At 54.8% G+C, this 21,578-nt stretch overlaps 1 protein-coding gene and 1 long non-coding RNA gene across 10 annotated transcripts; both read left to right on the top strand.

Annotated features, from left to right (window-relative positions):
• Positions 1-2: 2 nt before the first annotated feature.
• On the top strand, positions 3-6,433 carry LOC123819537. The gene is made up of 3 exons (XR_006785823.1): positions 3-44; positions 5,488-5,819; positions 6,151-6,433. It is a non-coding gene; the product is annotated as an uncharacterized LOC123819537 (long non-coding RNA).
• A 3,456-nt stretch (positions 6,434-9,889) lies between these two features.
• GAPT (GRB2 binding adaptor protein, transmembrane) lies at positions 9,890-16,611 on the top strand. 9 transcript variants are annotated; one of them, XM_045839968.1, is made up of 4 exons: positions 10,996-11,132; positions 11,360-11,510; positions 13,160-13,234; positions 14,453-16,611. In XM_045839968.1, exon 4 carries the CDS (start codon positions 14,653-14,655, stop codon positions 15,193-15,195), a length of 543 nt encoding a protein of 180 aa, XP_045695924.1. In that variant the 5' UTR covers positions 10,996-11,132; positions 11,360-11,510; positions 13,160-13,234; positions 14,453-14,652; the 3' UTR covers positions 15,196-16,611. The 9 variants fall into 9 exon arrangements, with proteins under 9 accessions (XP_045695919.1, XP_045695924.1, XP_045695917.1 ...); XM_045839963.1 differs by lacking the exons at positions 10,996-11,132; positions 13,160-13,234 and adding an exon at positions 9,890-10,005 and having other exon boundaries at positions 11,360-11,559; XM_045839961.1 differs by lacking the exon at positions 13,160-13,234.
• Positions 16,612-21,578: the final 4,967 nt, after the last annotated feature.

Genomic DNA, 21,578 nt, shown 5'->3' with positions numbered 1-21,578 from the left:
CCCGCGCCGGCGGGGCAGAGCCGGGACTGCCGGGCCGCGACGGGGTAAGAGAGGTTCCGGTACCCCGAGAGGGCTGTCCCGTCCTCCGAAAGGCCGCAAACTGGGGTCTGAAGCACAGCCCCGAGGCCCGACCGCCCCCGCGGGCCCCGTCCTGCAGCCTGACCGCGCGTAACCAGGGGGACGGGCCTCGAACGCCTAGCACAGCCCCGCTGGGCCTCCACCCGTAGCCCTGGAGCCGGAGCGTGGGGCCCGGGCGCCCCCTCGCGGAGCGTCTAGGCAGCGCAGGGGAGGGGAGCGGTGGGACCTGGGGCGGCCCGCGGCAGAGTGGTGCGGGGCCCGGCTCAGTGCGGGTTCGCGGTGGGGGTCACCGTTGCTGGTTCCTCCGAAGGGGGCGTGCACGACGCTGGTGCGGGGACACCACCCGTGCTCCAGCGACGTATGACATCCCCGGAGGCGCCACGTGCAGTCAGAGACTCTGGGTGAACCCCGCAGCCCTCGGGGCGGGGCGTCAGTGCTCGCACTGGACAGACGGGCCGCTGGGCTGACCCTTTAAGGAGCTCGGCCCGTCGTGTGTTTCAGACCGCCCAGATGAGGCCTCTCGGCAGCACCCGGGCCCTTCCTGGACGCCAAGCACGTGGCCAGCTGGGCGGTACTGTCAGTGCCGGACTAATGACCCGGAGGGACTTGGAAAAGGGGCGACTGCAGCCCACTGTCGTCAAGGTCAGGTCCACATGCAGTCAAAGACAGTGTGTCCCAGGGCTCCGAGCCGTGCGGAAAGGGGGGCTCCAGGGCCGGGCCGAGGGAAGGGCCCGAGGGAAGGGGCCGGCCCAGGCTCGGTTCTGGGCGGGGCGGGCAGAGCTCGAGGAAAACTGAGGTCACAGGGCCCTGACCTGCGCGCTTCGCCCCGGAGACCTTTGCTCCCCACCCTGTACTGCGCTCGCTGGCCTGGCTACCTTCATTCCCAAATCTAGTTTTACACCATGACTTTGTTTTATTGGTTGGTAATGATTTTTTTATCCATAATTGGTTATGGTCCTCTAAGGTAAAAGGACTGAAGAACAGATTGGTATCATATTTTTCGTTATTCAATTCTCTGATGATCACATACTATTGTATATATTCCTACCGACTGCACTTAAGAATTTGATGGGCTATTCAACACTTTATATGAAATTAAGGTCCATCCGCCAAAGCATTTGGGCATTTAATAAAATGTTAATGCTGTGTATGTTGTATGGGCTCTTTCGTGCAACTGTGAAAGTTTGATTTTTTGGTTGGTGCTGCCATCGTGTGGACAGAACCAAAATGGTCGTCCATCGACGAAGGAAGGAAATGGTCCTTCCAATGGAGATAAATCTTTGATTACAAAATATTTCTCTTTAGTTTTATAGATTTAATGCAAATGCAATTAATATCCCAATAGGTTTTTTTAGCGAAACTTGACAAGCTAATTTGTAAACTTTACATGAAAGTGGAAGTGTAATTACAGGGGAGTCACTCTGTAGCTGCTAAGAGAGTTTGACCCTCTCGCCAGGACAGACTGACCCACGAGCTGGAATGGGGAGCCTCCCAGTAGGACCACGTGTGCGGAACACCGAGTGACAGAGGCACCATGGGTCAGAGAGGAGAGGAGGGGCTGACTATTTACTAAGTGGACTGGAAACAAATGGTTTTAAAAAGTGAAATGCATGCCCTGGCTGGGTGGCTCAGCTGCTTAAAGTGTCATTCTGTAAACCAAAAGGTTATGGGTTCTGTTTGCAGTCAGGGCACATACCTAGTCGCAGGCTCAGTTCCTGGTCAGGGCGCGTATGTGAGATCACCAATGGGTGTCTCTCTCTCTCTCTCTCTCTCTCTCTCTCAAATTGACAAAAACATGTCCTCAGGTGAGGATTAAAAAAGTGAAATCCATGTATTACTTTTCTAGGCCGCCATTACAAAATGCCACAGACCAGGTGCCTTCAACAACAGAAACATACTTTCTCACAGTTCTGCAGTTCAAGTCCAGGACAGAGGGGCCGGCAGGCTTGGCTTCTCCCGAGACCTCCCCCCTCGGCCGGCAGAAGGCCTCCTTCTGGCCTGTGGCCTCATGGCCTCTCCTCCAAGTGCTCCAACTTTTCCTGTTATAAGGACCCACCCACATGGCCTCATTTAACCCTGGTTTCCTCCTTAAATGCCCTGTGTCCAAATACAGCCCCATCCTGGGGTGCTAGTAGTTGGGGCTGCAGGACTTCGAGGGGACCCTGTTCAACCCTCAACATGCACACCACCTGCAGACCCCTCTCCAGGTGGAGCAAGGACTTAAGGTCAAGGACAGCCAGGGGCAAGCTCAGGCCTGTTCTCGGAGGGAAAGCAGAGAATGTTGGAAACCAACCTTCTGAGCATAGAGCAGGGAAAGATGTTTTAGATTGAGATTAATTGACATGTAACATTGCATTAGTTTTTAGTGTACAACATGATGACTTGATTTTTGTATGTATTGTGAAATGGCTAATACAGCAAGTTCACGTCACCACGTATCGTTATCAACTTGTTACGATGAGAACCTTTAAGATCTGCTCTCTTAGGGACTTTCAAACGTGCAATGCGGCACTGGTAGGTACAGTCTCCGCGCTGTGTGTTACACTCCAGGACCAGCTAACCGTGTAGCAGGGAGTTTGACCACCTTCGCTCCGCCCCTGGCAGCCGCCAGTCTTCTCCAGACCCCCCTGAAAGTGGGAACGTGCCCTGTGTATTTGTCTCTGTCTGACTTACTTCACTGAGCCTACAGCCCTCCGGGTCTGTCTCCAAGGGCAGGACTTCCTTCTTTTTTAATGCTGAACAATGTTCCCTTGGATATGTGGACCCCAGTTTCTTCATGTATTGACCACTTAGGCGGGCTGCATCCCTTGACTGTTCATGCTGCAGTGAACACGGGAATGTAGGAATCTCTTTGAGGTTATGATTTCGCTTCCTGGATTACTGGGTAATAAGGCAGGTCTACTTTTAATTTTTGGAGGAAACCCCACAGGGCACAGGTTTCCCTTCTCTCCACATCTTCACCAGCACTTGTTGTTTCCTGCCTTTTTGATGACAGCCACTCTGACGGTTATGAGGTGATATTTTGTGGTTTTGATTTGCATTTCCCTGATGACTAGTGATGCTGAGCATCTTTTCACTTACCTCTCGGCCATCTGCATGTCCTCTTGGAAGATGTCTACTAAGTTCTCTGCCTATTTTTAAGTCGGTTTGTTTTTCTTTTTGATATTAAATTGTATGAGTTCTTCATATATTTTGGATACTGAGTCTTTATCAGATGTACAATTTGAAAATATGATCTCCCATTCTGTAGGTTGCCATTTCATTCTCTTGGGTATTTCCATATCTGAGCAGAAGCTTTCTAATTTAATGTAGTCCCACTTGTTTACTTTGTTTTTGTTGCCAAATCCACAACCTCATTGCTAGGACCAGCATCAAGACCAACAGCTCACCCCTTGTGTCTTCTGCTATTAGCTTTATGGTGTCAGGTATTTTATTCAAGTCTCTAATCTATTTTGAGTCTATTTTTGTGTGTGGCAGGAAGAAAGTGGTCCAGTTTCCTTCTCTTTCACGTGGCTGTCCCGTCGTCACAACACCAGCTAGTGAAAAGACTGTCCCTTACGTGTATGTCCAACAACATACTATGGGGAAACAGTGGTCTCTTCAATAGAGGGAAAGATCTCTCAACACACAAAAGCATGACCTCTACAACAAAAGATTTACAAAGTTGTCTAAATGAAAGTTAAGAAATTTGATACATCCAAAGACACCTTAAAGTAAAAGGTTATAAATGGATAGAGATATCTGCATGCAATAACCAACAAAGAATTAGTATTGGGTTGGCCAAAAAGTCCATTATGTTTTTTCCATAAAATAAGTCACATGTTTCATTTTCATCAATAACTTTATTGACTTAGATATTTTGAGTATGTCGGCTCTCTCCCGCTATTGGCTTCTAGTGGGGAGAGGCCGGGGTGCCCCAATGCATCTTCCAACACATAAGACAGCCCCACAGCAAAGAACTATTTGGCCAAAATGTCAAGAGTACCAGGAAACTTCACACACCACTTTTGAAATTTCAGCCACAACACCTTCTCCACACACTGCACCAACATTTTTTTCTTTGCATTTTTCACCTTTCTTGAAATAATAAAGCATAACATGCCAAAAAGTTTGCATATTTTCTTCCATCTTCAATATTAAAATGGCTACACAAAAATTTACCAATTTTGATAAGTTTTTTTTAATGCTTGCTGATATGACAGCTGTGACAATGCAGTCTATCAAAATTGTTTCCAGTGAAGTTAATGACAACTCAGGGCTACTAGAGCCATTGTACAGAAAGAAACCAAATGGACTTTTGGCCATCCCAATACAATTATGCTGGGAGAGTGAAATTCTGATGCCCTACAGCCCAGCCAGAGAAATGCACACATGCGCCAGGGGGCGCTAGCGCACACGTCGTCATGACAACGCTTCAGTTGGAACAGAATTACAAACAACAGCAGAAAACCGGACTCCAGCCCAGGCTAGGAGAGTGTAGTACATACTCATAAGGGATATTCCGAGAGAATGAACTGCAGGTATCCACATCAGTGTGAGTCAATCTTAATGTTCAGGTTTTAAAACAGCAAATTAAAAATCACTCTTATAAAATCCGAGAACTAAATCTAATTATTATGTTCTTATGTGTATATATATTGATTTAAATGCTATTTAAAAAAACACAGAAATGGTAAACACCTGGACGCGTGAGGCAGGAATGTGGGAGATTGTGAAAGTCACGGACAGCGACGGAGTTGGTGGAACGGAAGGAGCACCCGTGCAGAAAGCAGTGACAGTGACCTCAGGCGCCAAGGGTCGTGGCTAGGCCCCTGCGAGCTCCTGAAGCTCAGGGGAAACACAGACACTCTGAAGGTCACAGTGACGGGGGAAGCTGGACAGCGAGACCAGCTCGACAGAAGCGCGCTTGGCCAGGACGCTGCGGGCTTGGCGGGTGGGTCCACCCGGAGTCAGAGTCTCCTGCGCACTGGAGGCTGTGGTCTGGGCAGTGAGAGCTCAGACCTCCTTTTAGATTCATCACGACACATTTAATGCTCGGGTATTTACATTTAATGTCTAACTCTTTCCAAAGTGGCTTAGCGAATGTAAAGCAAAAGGTTAATTTTAGGCCCTGACAGGTTTGGCTCAGTGGGTTGGGTGTAGACCCACAGATCAAAAGGTTGCCAGTTCGATTCCCGGTCTGCACGAAGTCCTGGGTTGCAGGCTCCGTCCACTCCGGGGCCTGCAGGAGGCAACTGATGGGTGTCTGTCTCACACCCACGTTTCGCTCCCTCTCTTTCTCCCTCCCTCCCCCTCTCTAAAAATAAATAAATAAATATATATTTTATATTTTAAAGGGTTAATTTTAGTATTTAAATTTAAATATTAAGTACATCACATATCCTTTTTGTTATGTCCATTTCGACGCAGTGGCATTTGTACATGAGTGGAACTCAGTGGCACAGCCTGCCCGTGATCTTCGGCGAAGTTTGTAGCAGACGTTGACCAGAGGCAGAGGTTCACCAGAGCATTGGACCGAGCCTCCGTGCGCTCAGCTCTCCGTGCGCTGGTCCGCCTCCCCGCCCGCCGATCATTTGGCTGGGTCCTGGACGTGGTGGTGACGATACTCGAGAGTGTGAGGACTGGAACATCACTTTTCCTCCCATCTTCTAAGTTCTTCTAGCTGGGTGAACAATAGCATTACAGAGGCAGATTAACAGGAGCGAACGCCCAAAGTTCACTTTAGGAACTCGAGGTCGGAGGTACGGAAAGCGCGGGCCCCGAAGAAGGGCAGCGGAGCTCCCTCCGCCCTGTGTGGTTTCGGACGTCGAAGGGCACAGAGGCCGCTCGGCGGGGGGGACGGGAAGGCCGCTGCTGGGTGAGCGAGTGTCTGCTGCCGTCGCGGACACGGACCCACAGGCCGCCTTGCCCGCCGCCCACCCGCTCAGGTTCAGCGGGACTCCGAGCCCCCTTCCTCCCTTCCTGGAGCAGAGCCTCTGTTTCCGTTCCTTTCAGGCACTTAGGGGGAGTTCAAAGGCTTTCTCCTGAGGCTTTTGTTCCTTAATAACCAGATTAAAATCGATATTCCAACAGGCACATTTGGGGGTAGCAACTGCTTCCCTTCAAGAGCTCTGCTCCTACCCGTTGTGCAAACCGCAACCATGGTCTACGGCGTGGACTTGGCGCGCCCTCTGCTGGTGGGGACTGATCACGCCCATCTGCGCGTTCAAGTTCAAGGTGTGGAGCCTTTGGGTGTGACGTCAGCCTGAGAAGTCAGCTCACTTCGTTAAAGGGCACGTTTTTTTTTCCTGCCAAATACAATTTATTTAAAGGTTTATAAGAAAAAAATTATTAAGATATTCTAACACAAATAAAACCAAACAAAGGTGTTTTAGCTTTTCCTCTTTCTTGGAAGGAAAGCCCTTTGTAAATATTAATATGAAAAAACCTGTCTTATTGACATCTTGAAACACTTTTCTAGAGAACATCGTTCTCTCCTCCCCTTTCAACTCTCGCAGTCTGTGCGTGTCCTCCGCGCACCCGCTCCTGAATGTGCTGCTCCATGAAGACCACTGCTTAGAACGTGTGTGACAGAGCAACAGCAGCGGCTGCGCCCCCTCCTCACCCGCGGGGGCCACTGCGTCCAGACTCTGCCGGGAGGTCGGCGCGAGCTTCACCGTGAAACCCCGTTCAGCAGGGATTTTAGGTGGGGACCAGCATCAACCTGGAGCCCCTTAAAAACACGTTCTTGAGCGTGAAGAACCCTCTTCTGTCATTCTCTTTTAACACTGAAGTGAGGTCCAGTTTTACTGTTTTAAAAACTATTTGAAAGAACGGGTCCCTTATTGTTTATTGACCTCGAATATTTATTGTGCTGGGAAATCTATGAGCAATGCAAGTCGGAGGTCAGAAACGAGGAAGAAAAAGTGACCTAGATCTGTTTTCACTTCCCACCAAAGTTACCGCTGCTGTGTGACACGCAGGAAAGTCCAGGGAGGAGCTCCCAAGGGCTCTCATTTCAAGGGAAAAAGATAGCTTTTCTTTTACTTTGTTTATCTGTAGATAATGGACTGAACTTACTGTGGCAATCACTTCATGATGTATGTAAGTCGAATAGTCATTCTGTGCATCTTACACAGGAGAGCACTGCTTTATACCCAGGTGTTTTTAGGGTAAAATCCTGTCAAACAGGATTTTTCAGCAACACATCTGTCACACAGTCAAGGTGAGCCAATGAAAGGCTGTGGTGCAGGCACAGTCCTGGCAGGAAGTCCTGCCTGGGCAGTGACGAGACTGAAGATTTAATAACGACGCCCACCAGCCTCACCAACCTCTGGGCTTAGGAAGCTCTGGGTAAAGTTCAAATTCATCCAGGTCAAAGTCTGCCTACATTTTAGCAAAGCAAAGAATTCCTACTCGGACTAGTAGGTCAGCATCCCAAAGAAGATGGTAATCTAAATGAATCAAAAGCATACATGTACTTATCTTAACTTTCCACCACCTTTAAAGTAACTATCTTACAATTCTGCTCCAATTTTTTTAAGTTAAGATACAGTGTACACAGAGCACACAAACCTCAAGTGGGCAGCTCGAAGGATGGTTACCTGGAGATACATCTTGTAGCCACAGTGCAGTCGCCCGATGGGCCACCCGCTGCCCCCTGTGTTCTCAGAGAGGCCCCGCCTGATGTGGGGAATGGAGTCACACAACAGGCACTTTTTGTGTGTGGGTTCTTCAAGTCCATGTTATGTTTGTGAGACCACCGCGTGTTCATGCATGTCTGTAGCATGCAGTTTTCACTGCTGTGGAGTGTCCCACTGTGTGGATGGGCCGAGCCGCCTTCCCCCCACTGTTGCTGGTGGCTCTTTGGGACATTCCCGGAGCCGTGGGGTATTACACACTAGTCAGTTACACACAGAAATGGCCTTCATTGCCAGGGGTGGATTCCTGGGTCTTTTTACTTTGTTCTCCTTTTAGTGTCTTTCTTTAGTGCCCTGCAGCGCAGCCTAACTTTCTAAGCTGTCACGTGCACCCTAACAATCCCCCTCTCCTCGGGCCAGACAGGTGCTGCAGGGGCAGACCTCACAGCTGAAGGTGGTCCACCAGGAGGTCAGACCTGTCCCAGTTCGCTCCCTGCGACGCCTCTGATGGGCTTTGCTCTTCCGTCTCCTCCCCCCGAACTCCCTGCGGTCTGCATTCCGACTTAGTGCCGAGAGAGCGGCTCCTGAAGGGGACGCGCAGGCCTCTCTCCCCACCCGTCCTCGTCTCCATCCTCCGGGAGGGGTTGTGGCCGCGCACAACGGTGCGTGGGCATGGTGTCGGGCCACTTCCTCAGCCAAACTTCACACCTCGGCAGGACTTCACACCACTCCTCTGACAGCGGTCCTTTTGTTTCAAACCTGGCCGCCGACCAACGTCGGCTGGGGGCTCTCAGTGTTCATTTTTATCTTAAAAGTGGTGCACATGAATGGAAAAGATAAAATAATAGAAAAGAGTGGAAAGTGAGAAGTGAGAACCCGTCTCTTTCCTGTGAGTACGCTCTCCCATTCCTCTCACTCAGAAATTCCCTGGTTGTGTTCAATTCTAAAATAAACATCCCTGGGCCCCACTTCAGACTTAACGAAGCAGAATCCCCAGGGTCCTAGGAATTTGTATTTTTAAAAGATTTTATTTATTTATTTTTAGAGAGGGGAAGGGGGGGAAAAAGAGAGTGAGAGAAACATCAATGTGTGGTTGCCTCTCGGGCACCCCCTACCCCAGTAGGCCCACAACCCAGGCATGTGCCCTGACTGGGAATTGAACCGGCAACACTTTGGTTCACAATCCAGCACTCAATTCGTCACTGAGCCACCCCAGCCAGGGCTAGTTTTGTTTGTATTTGTTTATTTGTTTGTTTGTTTGTTTTAACAACAACAAAAAGCTTCATACGTGGTTTTGATAGACTTTCAGATTTGGGAATGAATCCCTTGACTAAATAACACCTGAGATCCCTTTCAGTAAAATCCATCTCCCACCCCCTCAAAATTACAGGGTTTACGTTTGCCAGCTGCCGACAGGACCGGCCCTACCATCCGCCGCACGACCGTCACTTTAATTCGACCTCTTCTTGTCCGTGCCTTCTCTCCTGCCCTTCAGCTGCCCTGTTTGCCCACTTCAAAGTTGTCCTAGCTCCTTGGCCCGATGACCCGCTCCCTTAAAGCTCTCGGTGCTTTCTGGTTTGTCCTGTAAACCCATCAACACTCGTAAATTTGCTAGCTAATAAACGTATCACCTTTCCCAGGTGACACACTGCCTTATGCTAGAATGCCGGTTTCCACAACGCCCTTAACAACCAGCACGGACTTTGGGGCGCCCTGGAGAGCAACCAGGAAGATGCCTCTGTCGGGCAAGCTGTTGAGGAAAACCCACATGCACAGATATCGGCCCATGTCACTCAGTTCAAGCATCTGAAAAAAAATGTTGAGATAAACATAGTAAGTGACACAAAAAAAATTGCTAAGAATTTAAATCTCAGCTAAACAAAGAGGCTGTTCACCAATGAATAGGAGAGGAAGGTTATTTGGATATAAACTGCTCAGCCCAAATTTCCGCAGAACAAAAATCACCCCCTGGGCCCTGCCCACCCCAACCACACAGAAAACTGGACACGGAGCCCAGCTGGACGGCAGGGACTGAGAGGTCCCTGAAACGGGCAACAGGAACCACGTGGCTTTCGGGGGAAACACAGAGCTGAGACACAGTGCCTGGCCCGCAGCCAGTCTCCACACAGTCATCCTGGTTTGACTAACACAGCATTTGTCCTATAAACTCAAGGAGTGATTCCATTTCTTTAAAAAAAAATTTCTATCTAGAGAAAAGGACCAGGCACTACCCGTCCACTGTGTTTGTCTGTAGAAAATCTGAAGTGACAAGGGTGAAGTAACGACCCAGTTTTCAAGGGGAACCTGGGTAAGCACCGGCCGTCCTCTCGTGGGGGCAGACGGGTCCTTTCACGCGAGCGCTGCCCGCGCTGGTCGCTGTGTGCGGGCCGCCCGGGGCGGTGCGGGGACGCGGGGCCCGACCCGTGTGCTCCGGGGTCTCCGCCAGGTCACCCGCTTCCCAGGGGCCCCGCCGTGTTGCTCCGCGAGGCCGCCCTGGGCTGGGTCCTCCGCCCTCGCTTCCACCGCGCCCCGTGGTTCGCATCCTCCCTCGTCTCAGCCCGGAGCCGCCCCCGCGGCAGGTGCGCCGGGTCGACCCGCTGCGCCCGCCCCGACGGTGTCCAGCCCGGCCCAGCCCGGTCGTAGGGACCACACTGCCCTGAGCCCGCTGCTCGCCCTCCCCGCCCGCGCCCCGTCGCTGCAGAAGCACCGACGCCTACGAACGACGCGATGCCCCCGAGGTTCTCCTCCGGGCTGCCTGCTTCGCCACTCCGCGCGGCTGCGGCCCACCGAGCTGCCTCCGAGAGGAGCTGGTGAGGGAGGGTGTCGGGTGGAGACGAGTCCTCCACCCTCGCGAAATGCTGCGGCTCGGCCGCCCCGCCGCCCCGCCGCCCGGTGCCGGTGCCGGAGGGGCGGGCTCGCCGCGGTCCGGGCTCCTGGCCTGACGGCGGAGTCAGCCGGCGGGCGGGCCTGTCCCTCGGGGTGGCCGGGGTTTACCGAGTGACCATCCGCGGCCGGCCCCGAGGACTCGCGAGCGCTCCGCGTGCGCCGGCCGCTGTTAGCGAGCAGGCCGCAGGGGGGTTGCTTTCTGGTCCGGCTCTGCCTCGTCCTCTGCCCGGGGGCCGGGGCCGGGGCCGGGGGCCGGGGGCCGGGGACCGGGGGCCGGGGACCCGCGAGCCCTGCGGAGTGCCGAGCGGCCGCCGGCCTCCGCCGCTGTGGCGTTTCCCAGGTTCACCCGAGGACAGACCCACTAGGAAGTCCCAGACGGTGCCACCAACAGTGTGCTTGGGGGAGCCTTAGCAACAATTTCAGAGAACGCGGACATTTTCTGACCCCCAACTGGGCCACTGGCTTGACCAGGCGGGTGACCCCGGCATCGGCCGCGGCGTTTGCAACGGGAGCTGTTCCAGCCTTCGGACGGGCCCGCGCGGGACTGCGGTCAGGAACCTTCCTTCCAAGGAGCTGGGGAGCCAGGGAGACGGCGTCTTAGGCTGGCTCCGAGTGGGGACCGCACGTGGCGCTCAGGCGGGAAGGCTGTCCGGGCTGCCCGCGCCGGTTTCTGGCGGAGTGGGAGTCAGTTCTCGGGGAAGGCGCAGGGCTGGGCTGTCTTGTTCAAACCCTCGGTCACTTATCTCACTTCTGCTGCCGCTGATAACTTCCTCTAGAGCCAGGAAGTTTTGCAAGTGTGAAATAGTGTGAGAGGAGGGCGTGAGAAGGAAGAAATCGACAGAAGTGGAAAGAGGAACCCGCTCCAAACGGAAGCCAGTTTGAAATGTGCGGGGCCGGCGAGCACCCCGCGCCCCACGCATGCCCCAGGTGAGCGCGGACCGGACCTGTGCGTGGCGGAAGGAGACTTAGGAAACAGGTTCATTTTTAATAATCAGTGACTTTTTTTATCTTATCAAACAGAGTTTTGGGAGCCTTAGGAGGTGGCGGGGAGGGGGGGAGCAATTTCCAAAAGGAGGGAGACGGTGTTTGTTCAGGGGGTGTTTGTTCAGGGTGCGTTTGCTCACAGGGTGAGACGGGGCTTTGGGTCTGGTTCTGGAGCAGAAGGGCAGGGTCTGGCTTGGAAGATTCCAGAAGCGTATCAACCATTTGTAACTTTAAGGTGAATGACTGTTAGGTAACCTGCTGGGACCATTTTCCAAAACAAAACCGAACGGCCTTGTTCCAAAGCGGGGAAAGTGGAGCTTATTTGGGTGTTAAACTACATGTGAAAGGCTTTTGTTTAACACCTGCTTTTTATTCTGCCAGGTCTTTGTTAATGTGTGGCAGGGTGTTCCAGTTAAGTGAGTCTGAAGAAATGATAGGGTGCATTTATTTTCTTGTAAAAAGTCGTCTTCTCTTTAAGTGAACAGTTCTTTGACCAACAGTTTTAATGCTTGGCATGTACTGGCATGTCTGTTCTGCGTAGAGCAAGATAGGTGGTAAGACATCCTAGGGGCAGGGAGAGCACCTCATTACCTCATCCGCAGGGACAACGGCTGTCCCCCGCCCGAGTTGGCTGCGGGCCTGGCACCTTTGCCAAAGCTGCTAAATTTCAACCAATTTGAAATTGAGTTCAAATGCGCTGGCAAATTTGAACTAAAAATCACCATAAAATATGTTAACTGCGACCAGCTCTCTGGTTTCAGAAAGGAAACTCGTCTGTAATGGTCAGAGCCGTTGCCAAACCGCTGTCCTTGAGCACAGGCCCCGGGTCTGGCTGTGCAGAGAGAGGAAAACAGGTCTCGGTCTGAGGTCTCTGTCCCTATAGTTTTACCAGATAAACTTTATGCATTGACTGCATCTCCTGTTCAGTTTGGCATCTCACCTGCAATGCCGGCTTGACAGTTTGCATGTTGACGTACTCCAACCACGAACGGACTTGGACACGTAGCTCTCAGACAGGAATGCTCTCTCAGAGTGGGCCCCGACTTTGGGGGCGTTCTTTTTTTTAAAAAAGATTTTATTTATTTATTTATTTTTAGAGAGGGAAGGGAGGGAGAAAGAGAGTGAGAGAGAAACATCAATGTGCGGTTGCTGGGGGCTGTGGCCTGCAACCCAGGCATGTGCCCTGACTGGGAATCGAACCTGCGACACTTTGGTTCGCAGCCCGCGCTCAATCCACTGAGCCGTGCCAGCCAGGGCTGTGGGCATTCTCTCTTCCCTGTTTACCGTTGTCACTGACGCCGCAAGGCAGGCTGCTCGCTCGCTAACAAACAGGCAAGAAAGCAGCTATTCTGTGTCCAGTGCTGGTGCTGGCAACGTAAAGATGGTGTAGATGAGACCCCGGCCCTCCAGCGCCTCACAGCTAAACGAGCCGCACAGATTCAGTGACAGGTGTGCTCGGCAGCCCCGGACAGAAATCGGGGTGAGAATAACAACATCTGGGGGTCAGTTTTAGTTGAATCTTGACTTGATGTCTTCGTAGTTGTTCCAGAGGTTCCTGAACCTCTTTGGCCTTATCTTGTCTCATCTCTAAGGTTGGGGTACGGAGGCGTCTGCTCCCTGTGGTAGCTGAGATCCTCGGTGGAAAGGTGTTTTGAAGGTGACCCCAAGTAAGCTCCTAACTAGACATGGTCGATGCTGGCACTCAATAGGTGAAAACCCTTTCACAAGTGCAGTTCACAAGGCTGTTGACAATATTGCACATTTGAAAGTTGCTAGGAGTAGGTCTTAAGATTTCTCATCACAGGAAAAAAAATGGTAGCTCTGTAAGGTGATGCACGTTAGCTAAACTTAATGTAGCAGTCATTGCAGAATATATGCATATATCAAATCACATTGCACATTAAACTTACACAATGTTACCTGTCAATTATATCACTAAAACTAAGAAAAACAACTATTGGATGTAACTGTTTCTGTATGTAGCCGGAAAACAGGGAGCAATATTTTGTTGATAAAATCAAAATAGAACATTCAGTCTAGTTGAATGCTTTCTGCTTCTCTCTCTGCCATTTTAAAACATTGGAGAACACTCTAAAATTATCATAATTGAATGAAAGGTGTTGGCTGGCAGTTTTGACAAGGAGGCTTCAAAGATATTTTGTTTTATGTCACAAAACTCTTTCTTCTTTTAAGTATAAACTGTACCCTTTGAAGACATAGCTTGGGTTTTAAATTATCAACTTAAGCAATTCTGCGATAAGATTTGGAGTCATTTGTTTATTTAACTATTCATCCAATAAATGCCAATGGCTTTTCTGCACCAGGGGGTTTGCTATTCCCTGGGAACATAGAGATGAGCAGACCAGGTCTCTGCCCACCACTTCACCAGGTGGGAAGACAGTTTCCGGTGACTCGCGTGCCAGGCTGTGGTGCAGACAGTCTCGCTGATGTGGGCACCGGGGGAGGCCGGACTGGGAGGAGACGTGTGCCCCCGCCCTCCGCAGACCACACAGAGCAGGGTAGTCATGGCAACGCTTGCACAAGAACACCCTTGTGCTTCCCTCCTACTGTGTTCCAAGCATTGCCCTTCACTCGAACGTTTCTGAAGTGCTGGAACCACTGGGGCTTGGGCAGGGACAGGCTCGGTCAGACCTCTGTCCTCACGGGAACCAGCACGTGCCGTGTCCCGAAGCAGGCCAGGGGCTGGTGCGCGCTGTGCTGGTAGGAACAGAGCAGAGTTTTATTATGCTAATGCAGTAAATATGCAATTAATACATTTGTAATTTATAGCAGGTTTCCTGACGGCAGATTATTCAGTCTTCCTTTTCTGGAGTTTTCTATTCTGCGATTATCCTCCATTCATATCTACTTTGTTTGTAATTCAGCAAAAAGAGCAGAGTGGATTTAAACCGCCCCTGTTTATAAAGAAGCGAACGGCTACCATGGGGATCGTCCCCCCAGACCTCCTCCTCCGCACCCCTCCTCCGAGCGCCGCAGGACTTGGCCACAGGGTGGTCTTTCAGAGCTGAGCAGGCGATGCCCAGGGGGGCTCCCAGAGCTCTCTCGGGACCACAGCCAGTGAGCCATGACGTCCAACTGCACCTGTGAGCTCCTCGCGAGCGGCGGCGGCCCGGCGAACTCCACGGCGTGTGCAGACGTGCTGAAGAGCTGCGGGAGTAGCTCTGTGCCCGTTTCCGTGGGGGTTACGCTCCTGCTGCTCCTGCTGGCCGTCTGCGGGCTCGGGGGCTTCTGGTTCTGGAAGCGCCGGGCCACCAGCCCGCTCGCCCTCCCGGGGTTCCTGTGGAGGAGCGGCAGCAGGAGGAGGGACTTTTCCAAAACCCTGTCCCTGCGCGACCACGCCTTCGGCCCCAAGTGCAAGGCCCCGGGGGCCGCCCCGGGCCGCAGACCTGCCGCCCGGGCGGCCGGCCCCTGCGATGACGACTACGAGAACTTGGAAGTGGGCCCCCCCAGAGCAGAGGAAGCCGGCAAGGGGCTGTACGAGAACACGCAGCAGGCCAGCTCCGCGGAGCCCGTCTACGGGAACCAGGCATCCCCCTACTACAACTTCCAGGGGCCTGTGTCTCCCGACACCCCTCAGGATGAGGACATATACATTCTCCCCGACTGATTCGGCTTTCCCACCCCGGTTCCTGCCTCGGAGGGTGCTCGCGGGGACTTTCCTTGCACCGGGGCGTCCTCAGGCCCTCGGGGTGGAGCTCGGTGGCTCCCGTCCGACTCTCCAGGAGGAGGAGGTCCCCTCCCGCCCCACGCTCCTTGCCCCGTGCGAGCGCTGTGTTGTGTTGCGTGGACTCTGCCCCTCCAGCTGCCTGCCTCTGGCACTCCCCTCCGAGTCTCCTGCCTCGGGGGTCGCCTGGCCCTGACTCGTCTCTGCGGCTCCGGCCTGCAGTGCTCAGCAGTCCCCCAGGAGGCTGCCGGCGTGTCTTCGGGGAACACTCTTGCGGCCACTGCAGTCCTTCGCCTAAAACCCTCTTGTGCAAACGGCATGACACTCTTGATTCTACCTGCAGAACTCACGGTCTTCCCGTTGGTTTCGACGTCTGTTCCCACTGACTGGTTCCACGTCCCTGCCCTCATCCGGGTCACCTCGAAACCGCCCCTGCCGCAGGGGCGGGACGCAGGCTAGGCCGAGGCCCTCGGTCCTTTCCCGTCTCCTGCAGAGTCTGCTGCCTGTTCCACCCCACGAGCACTTAAACACAGGGGTGTTTGCTGTGGCCTTTCACTATTTAAATACGTCTTGTGGGAATGCCTGAAATTCCCCGCTGAATAGTAAGGGACTGCCTCGCACTCGCGCGGGAGCCCCAGAGCCTGGGCCGGCGTCGAGGCATCGTTGCCGTTCGGCTGACGGGAAGTGAATGGCACACTCGGCTAAGTAGCTTTGAAAAAGTCTAATAAGTGTATGCACCCAAGGAAGGTGAGGTGAGTGTGTCTGTCCACCGCTCCCCAGCTGCGCACGGGGAGGAAAAGGCAGCGAACAAAGAACACATGCGGGCAGTTACTAAGCTCTTGTGTCTCACCTCCAACCCCTCCCCCACCCAGCAAGCGCCCGCACTGGGACCCTGCACACCCTCCCTGGACAGGCGGGCCCATGTGGGGCCCTGTCGATCGGGGGCCTGAGGGACGCCGGTGGGGACGTGCTCCCCTGTCTGCCGTCCCAGGCAGGTGCTGCTGCCATGGGGCCTGACCAGCGTCACCACCGTTTGCAGTGTCTGGTTCCTTCCAGCCCCCTACAGCCAGCTCCTCGCCCCGGCCAGAGGGCCAGCCCAGCCAGGCGGCGCCCTGTCCTGGTGCCTGGGGCCAGGCCTCCAGGGCACAAGCCCCTCCGAGCTCTGGGTCCCAGCCCTCAGCCCGCAGCTGCGTCCCTCCGTTTCTGTCCCTGTGGCACCACGGTCCCCACTGTCATCTTCTCAGCCTGCCCCACCTTTGTGGCTGACTTTCTGTATTCAGCTCTGCCTGTTGAAACAGACCGATGTGATTCCAATTTCCCCAGGTGGACCCAAAATAAATAAAATTAAATTAAAATGTGTAGGGGGTGCTTTAAAGGAAAAGCCAGTTTCGTGTTTTTGAGAGCAGTGGCGTTAGGCAGGGAGGGTGGTCGAAGGGGGACACACCGAGCCGAGGCCACAGCGTCGGTGTGCCGGTGGGCGGGGGCGGGGGCAGCGTGGGCGGAGGCTGAGGTGCGGAGGAACAGGTGGTGCTCGGGGACCTAGAGAAGCTGGTGTGGCCGGAGCCTCGGGAGGGGCTGTGGTGGCCCCTGGTGGTGGTGGAGGAGGGGCCCGTGGGAGAGCAGCTGCATGTCCGGCTTGGAGTGTGGCTGAGACTCCGCGGCGGGCGCAGCTGGGCCCAGGGAGGCGTTCCAGCAGAGAAGCACCGTGCTAACACCCACGGTTTTAAAGAGACACCGGGTTGAGAAAGGGCTGGGAAGGGCAAGGTGGAAATGCATGCAGGTGAGATGCAGCTCCTCTTCCTGGACAGAGGGTCACTTTAAAGTCTCAGATAAGACACCTTTTGCTACAGTAATCAAGACCCATGCCTGCCTAGCACCCAGTCACAGGTACTGAGGTGGCCAGACAGCGCCTGCCCTGGTCGGGTCCCAGGAATGGGCTGGAGTGAGCAGGGGTCACTGCAGGACAGCAGAAGGGCAGGCTGGGTGTCCCCACAGAGGTGACCAGAGGGGTGGGCACTGGAGAAGCAGCTGGAAGCGTGTGGTCTGATCAGTAACCAGGAGGTTGTTAACTGGCCCAAGGTTTTCAGTGGTTTAAGTGAGAGCCACCCAACACCCCGTGGTGACGAGTCACATTTTGGAGACATTATTATTGCCTGCGTGCTGAAGTGTAAGGCAGATGGAAGCGAAATATGTGGTCACGGGCTGAAAGCAGGGCCAAGACGCCCAGTGGGCGTCGTAGCTGGACGTTGGCCGGTCTGAGGAATGGGGTGGAGGGGCCAGCGGGCACGTCTGTGAGTGCCTTCCTCTCCTCCCCCACCCCCAACATCCTTCCTCTTAATTTCGGTGCATGTGGTTACTTCTGCTCATAACACAACACAAACACAAACTGCTGCTTTCGACAGATGTAGACAGACTTCACCACCTTCATCTCTCAAGGAGATGAGACTGTAAGGAAGCAGAGAATCGCTGAATAGAGAATGCAGATCAGAGATGGAAATTCGGAGGTGTGGGGGGGGGGTGACACACAGCGGGAGGGGGCGAGGCCGCAGGGGTGGAGGCAGAGAAGGAGAGCGGAGGGAGTAGAGACGGGAGAGAGGAAGGGCGAGCAGGGAGCGGGCCCAGGAAAAAGAAACTGAGTGGCAGTTTCCATTCTCCCTCCTGCTCGCCCCGCCCCCGCCCCCGCCCCCGCCAGTGAGGAAAGGAAAGGGGCCGTGAAGAGAGCACAGGGGCCTGCGCCTCCAGGCCCGGGGGAGTGCAGGTGATCGGTGCAGGTGATCGGTGCAGGTGACCGTCCGCCCCTAGGCCCTGCGCTGGTCCTGGTCGTCGCGCGGCGCCCCTCACCCCCCAGCCCGCCCGCCGGCCCCAGACGCGTACTGTGGGGACTCCTGCCGTGCAGCCCTCCCCTCCAAAGTCACCGACTGGGGCTGACCAGCCCCTGCTGCTCTCGGAGCTTTCTCCTGCCTCCCGTCACCAGGGCCGACGGGTGCGGCGACTGCCAGCCTGTTCCCTCCGGCCGCGGGAGCCCGCGAGGGCGGCACGGTTCTGCTTCAGGCCCCGCCTGGCGGCCGCACGCTGCCTGTGGGTGCGCTCAGCTATGTTTGCTGATCCCATCGATGAGGGTTTTTCCTTGGAGACACTTTTGGTGAAAGTGCTGACATCTTCTGGAAGGTAGTACAGTGGGAAGAGTTACGTGCATTATTTTGAACATCGCCGATATGCAAGGACATATCAAGGCAGATTTTTACACCAACTTAGTGCCATACATCGTCTTTGCCATTTTTGTAACACCCAGCCCGGTCCCCGTGGTCCCGGTCACGGGGGCCAGGTGACGCAGCTCAGGTAGGGCGTGGGAGAGGGCCAGGCCCTGCGGCCAGGCGGGAGGCCGGACGTGGGGCTCCGTGCAGGGGCTGGAGGAGACAGGAGGGAGAGGACACCTGTTTCCCCACCTTCACCCACTTGCCCGTCTTAGCCTCGGTAGCCGGTGGGTTCCCACACTCCACGGGTGACAAGTCCGCACCACTGCGGCGCTCGCCCACACGATCCCTCCGCGGCACTGTGCTCTGGCTCACCTCCGAGACCTCGTGCAGACCGGGGATGGTCGGTCCACGCCCCCCCCCCCCCCCCCCGCCGCTTTCTCTCAGTGGGGGCACACTGCCGTGTGAGCTCCCTGCAGCCTCTGAGCTGCGTGGCTCACCGCCTGTGGGGCGTCTCCACGCAACGCCCTTCAGACACCCGAGGTCAGCATCGCCAAACCAATGGCCATGGGTCCAGGTCTGGGGGACCCTCAGGGGAAGCTGGTGTCGCGTTTGGAAAGCGCGTCCTCCCCGTTAGTCCTCCGAGGTCTGAGGGACGAGCTCCGAATGGCAATGCGGGGGCGGCAGCCCGAAGGGGCCGGACCTGCTGGGCTCCGGGGGCGGACTCGCCGCCTAGCTGCAGGCCAGCAGCTCTGCAGGAGTGCCGCCACTTCCTCCAGCGTCGGTGTTTGACTTTGTTTTTAAACTTTCTTAGGATAACCGCTCTGAGCTGGACCTAAAACCCCGAGTTTGTTAGACCGTCATGAAAAGCGCCCAGACCAGGGGGTTGAGACTGTGTCCGCGTGGAGGGTGGGGGGCGCCCCGGCAGGCCGGAGGACCGCGGTCAGCGCGGGACAAACGCGCGGTTCGGCGCGTGCTCGCAGTGGGACAGACGGGAAAGCGCACGGCACCGAGGTCGTGGAACTTGTGACTCGTGACTTGAATGACCCGGTGGGGTCAGGTGATTTCAGCCCCGAGACTCGGGCGTGCGAGGGGCCTGCGACCAAGCCGTCGCTGGGGCGGGCAGAGGGAGGGCGGACGGAGGGCGCCGGCCCGGTCTCCCCGCGCAGGACGCGTGCGCAGGTTAAAACCTCAGCGAGCCGCGATCTCGGCTGCAGAGAAGCACCTGGTACAACGGGGAACGGGCCGCGGTTGGGGTGGGGGAAGGGACGTCCACACCGCGACCTCCACACCGGTGGCAGACGGCCAGGAGCGGGCCAGGTGCGGGGGCTGAGGGGCCGATGTTCCAAACAGAGGGCAGCACGCGTGGGGCCCGGAGTCCGGGGCGCGTCCGGAGCCTAAAGCAGATAAACAGCCCCTAGGCGCAGACGGAGCACAGCAGGGGGCAGGGAGTCCCCGAGAGCCCGGTCCGACGGCGCAGGGCCCCTGCGGCGGGGGGGAGGAGTTTGGGCTTCACCGCAGCAAAGCCGACCCCCCCACCACCCCCACGACCTCAGAGTGTGGTCTTGGGAGGCAGAGTGACCTTGAACCCGGAGTGCAGCTGGTACGTGAGCCCCCCCCGCCAACACCCACTGGTTGCTGCCCTGGGCTCTAGTCTGATGTGAGGGCGACCCTCAGGGTCGGGGAGGAGCCGCGCGGTTAACCAGCTGACACCTAATAAATAGCCTGGGCGTTTTAAAGGGTCAGGTGGGAAGACGCAAACCGCGCCAGGCTGAGGCGCACGAACACCCTCTCTGGCGGCAGGGGGGCGGCAGGAGCTCCTCCAGCCTTTGCTCCCGGACGAGATCCGGGAGACTGTCCCGAGGTACCTGCCCGGGCGAGGGAAACCCTGGCCGTGCGTGCAAGGGGGCATCTCCCCAAACCAAACGATGAAAAAGCAAAAGCAAAGCAACGGCTACTTTTTAATGTGCTAGATCAGCTCATTAAATCCTAGAGCAGAAATTTGGAAGAGGGCTGGAGAAGCGCGTGGTTGTTGCGAGAAGACTCGGGAAAAGGAGGGAGGAAGAGCTGCGCCCGAAGGAAGCCGCGGTGCGGTCCCTCCGCCTGGGAGCAGCGGCGGGGAGCCCGGGAGCCGCTGGAGACGCGCGCACCTGCCGGCGCTCGGCGGGCACCTGCAGGTGTGGGCGAGGCGCTCCCGCGGTGAGCGAAGAGAAGTTGGGATGTTGGGCAAGACAAGCAGCTGCCCGAGTCGTGTTGCATTTTCAGACAGTCTGCAGTACGAGCAGTAAACCACATCTGCTCCTTAGCCCCAAATCAAAATGCAGTTGCTGTTTGTGCTGTTTCTAACACACACTGCAGGTCTGTACAGAAAAGGTGAACACGGCTTAATTTTCCCTTTTGGTAAAAAGTCCTTTCTAATGAAACACTTCCTCATACAAGGACACACAGTCTAAAGGGAACCTGGGCAGGAAGTGGCATTCTGTTCATCTGAGAACGATTTTCACTTCCTCTTTTAATTCGCTGTGTTGCTTCTCATAGCAATGCCTTCTTCACCCGCACGTGTTGAAGAAGAAAGCTGTGAGGCCCAATTTGGGAGGCATCTCCGATCCGAAAAGATTGAAGCTGTAATAAAGATGATGTATTTCCACATGTGGGCTGAGAGAGTAAACCCCAGGTCATTTGTGAAGCCTTCCTCCATGCTAGCAATCCAAAACGGCCTATCCACTTCCTGATTTCCTTCCTTTATCTCTCTGTCCACCTATCCATCCATCTATACGGCATGCAAACGTACACACAAAATATGTCTGCACAAAGTCCCGCCGTTGTTAACACAATGAGAACAGTGACCTGGCAGCCAAGGAGAGTGGACTGGGGTGCACATGTGTGAACAATGACGACTTCACTGTACTACTCAGTGGGGGTGGTAGACACAATTGAGTGAGCATGTGTACTGTGTGGCTGTCGCATTCAAAATGAGTGAGTAGAGCAACGAATCTGCATCCAATTTTGCATTAAGCTTGAACATTCCTCTGCAGAAATTATTGGGGTGATTCAGAAGGCCCCACCTGTGGACACCTGGTGATTGGCAGGTTCATCATGACAATGCACCTGCTTGTGCATCACATCTCATGC

This window comes from Phyllostomus hastatus, unplaced genomic scaffold (genome assembly GCF_019186645.2).
Source record: "Phyllostomus hastatus isolate PE091 unplaced genomic scaffold, TTU_PhHast_1.1 phas_contig_329, whole genome shotgun sequence".
NCBI classification, from domain to species: domain Eukaryota; kingdom Metazoa; phylum Chordata; class Mammalia; order Chiroptera; family Phyllostomidae; genus Phyllostomus; species Phyllostomus hastatus.
This window is presented reverse-complemented; position numbering and strand designations above follow the sequence as displayed.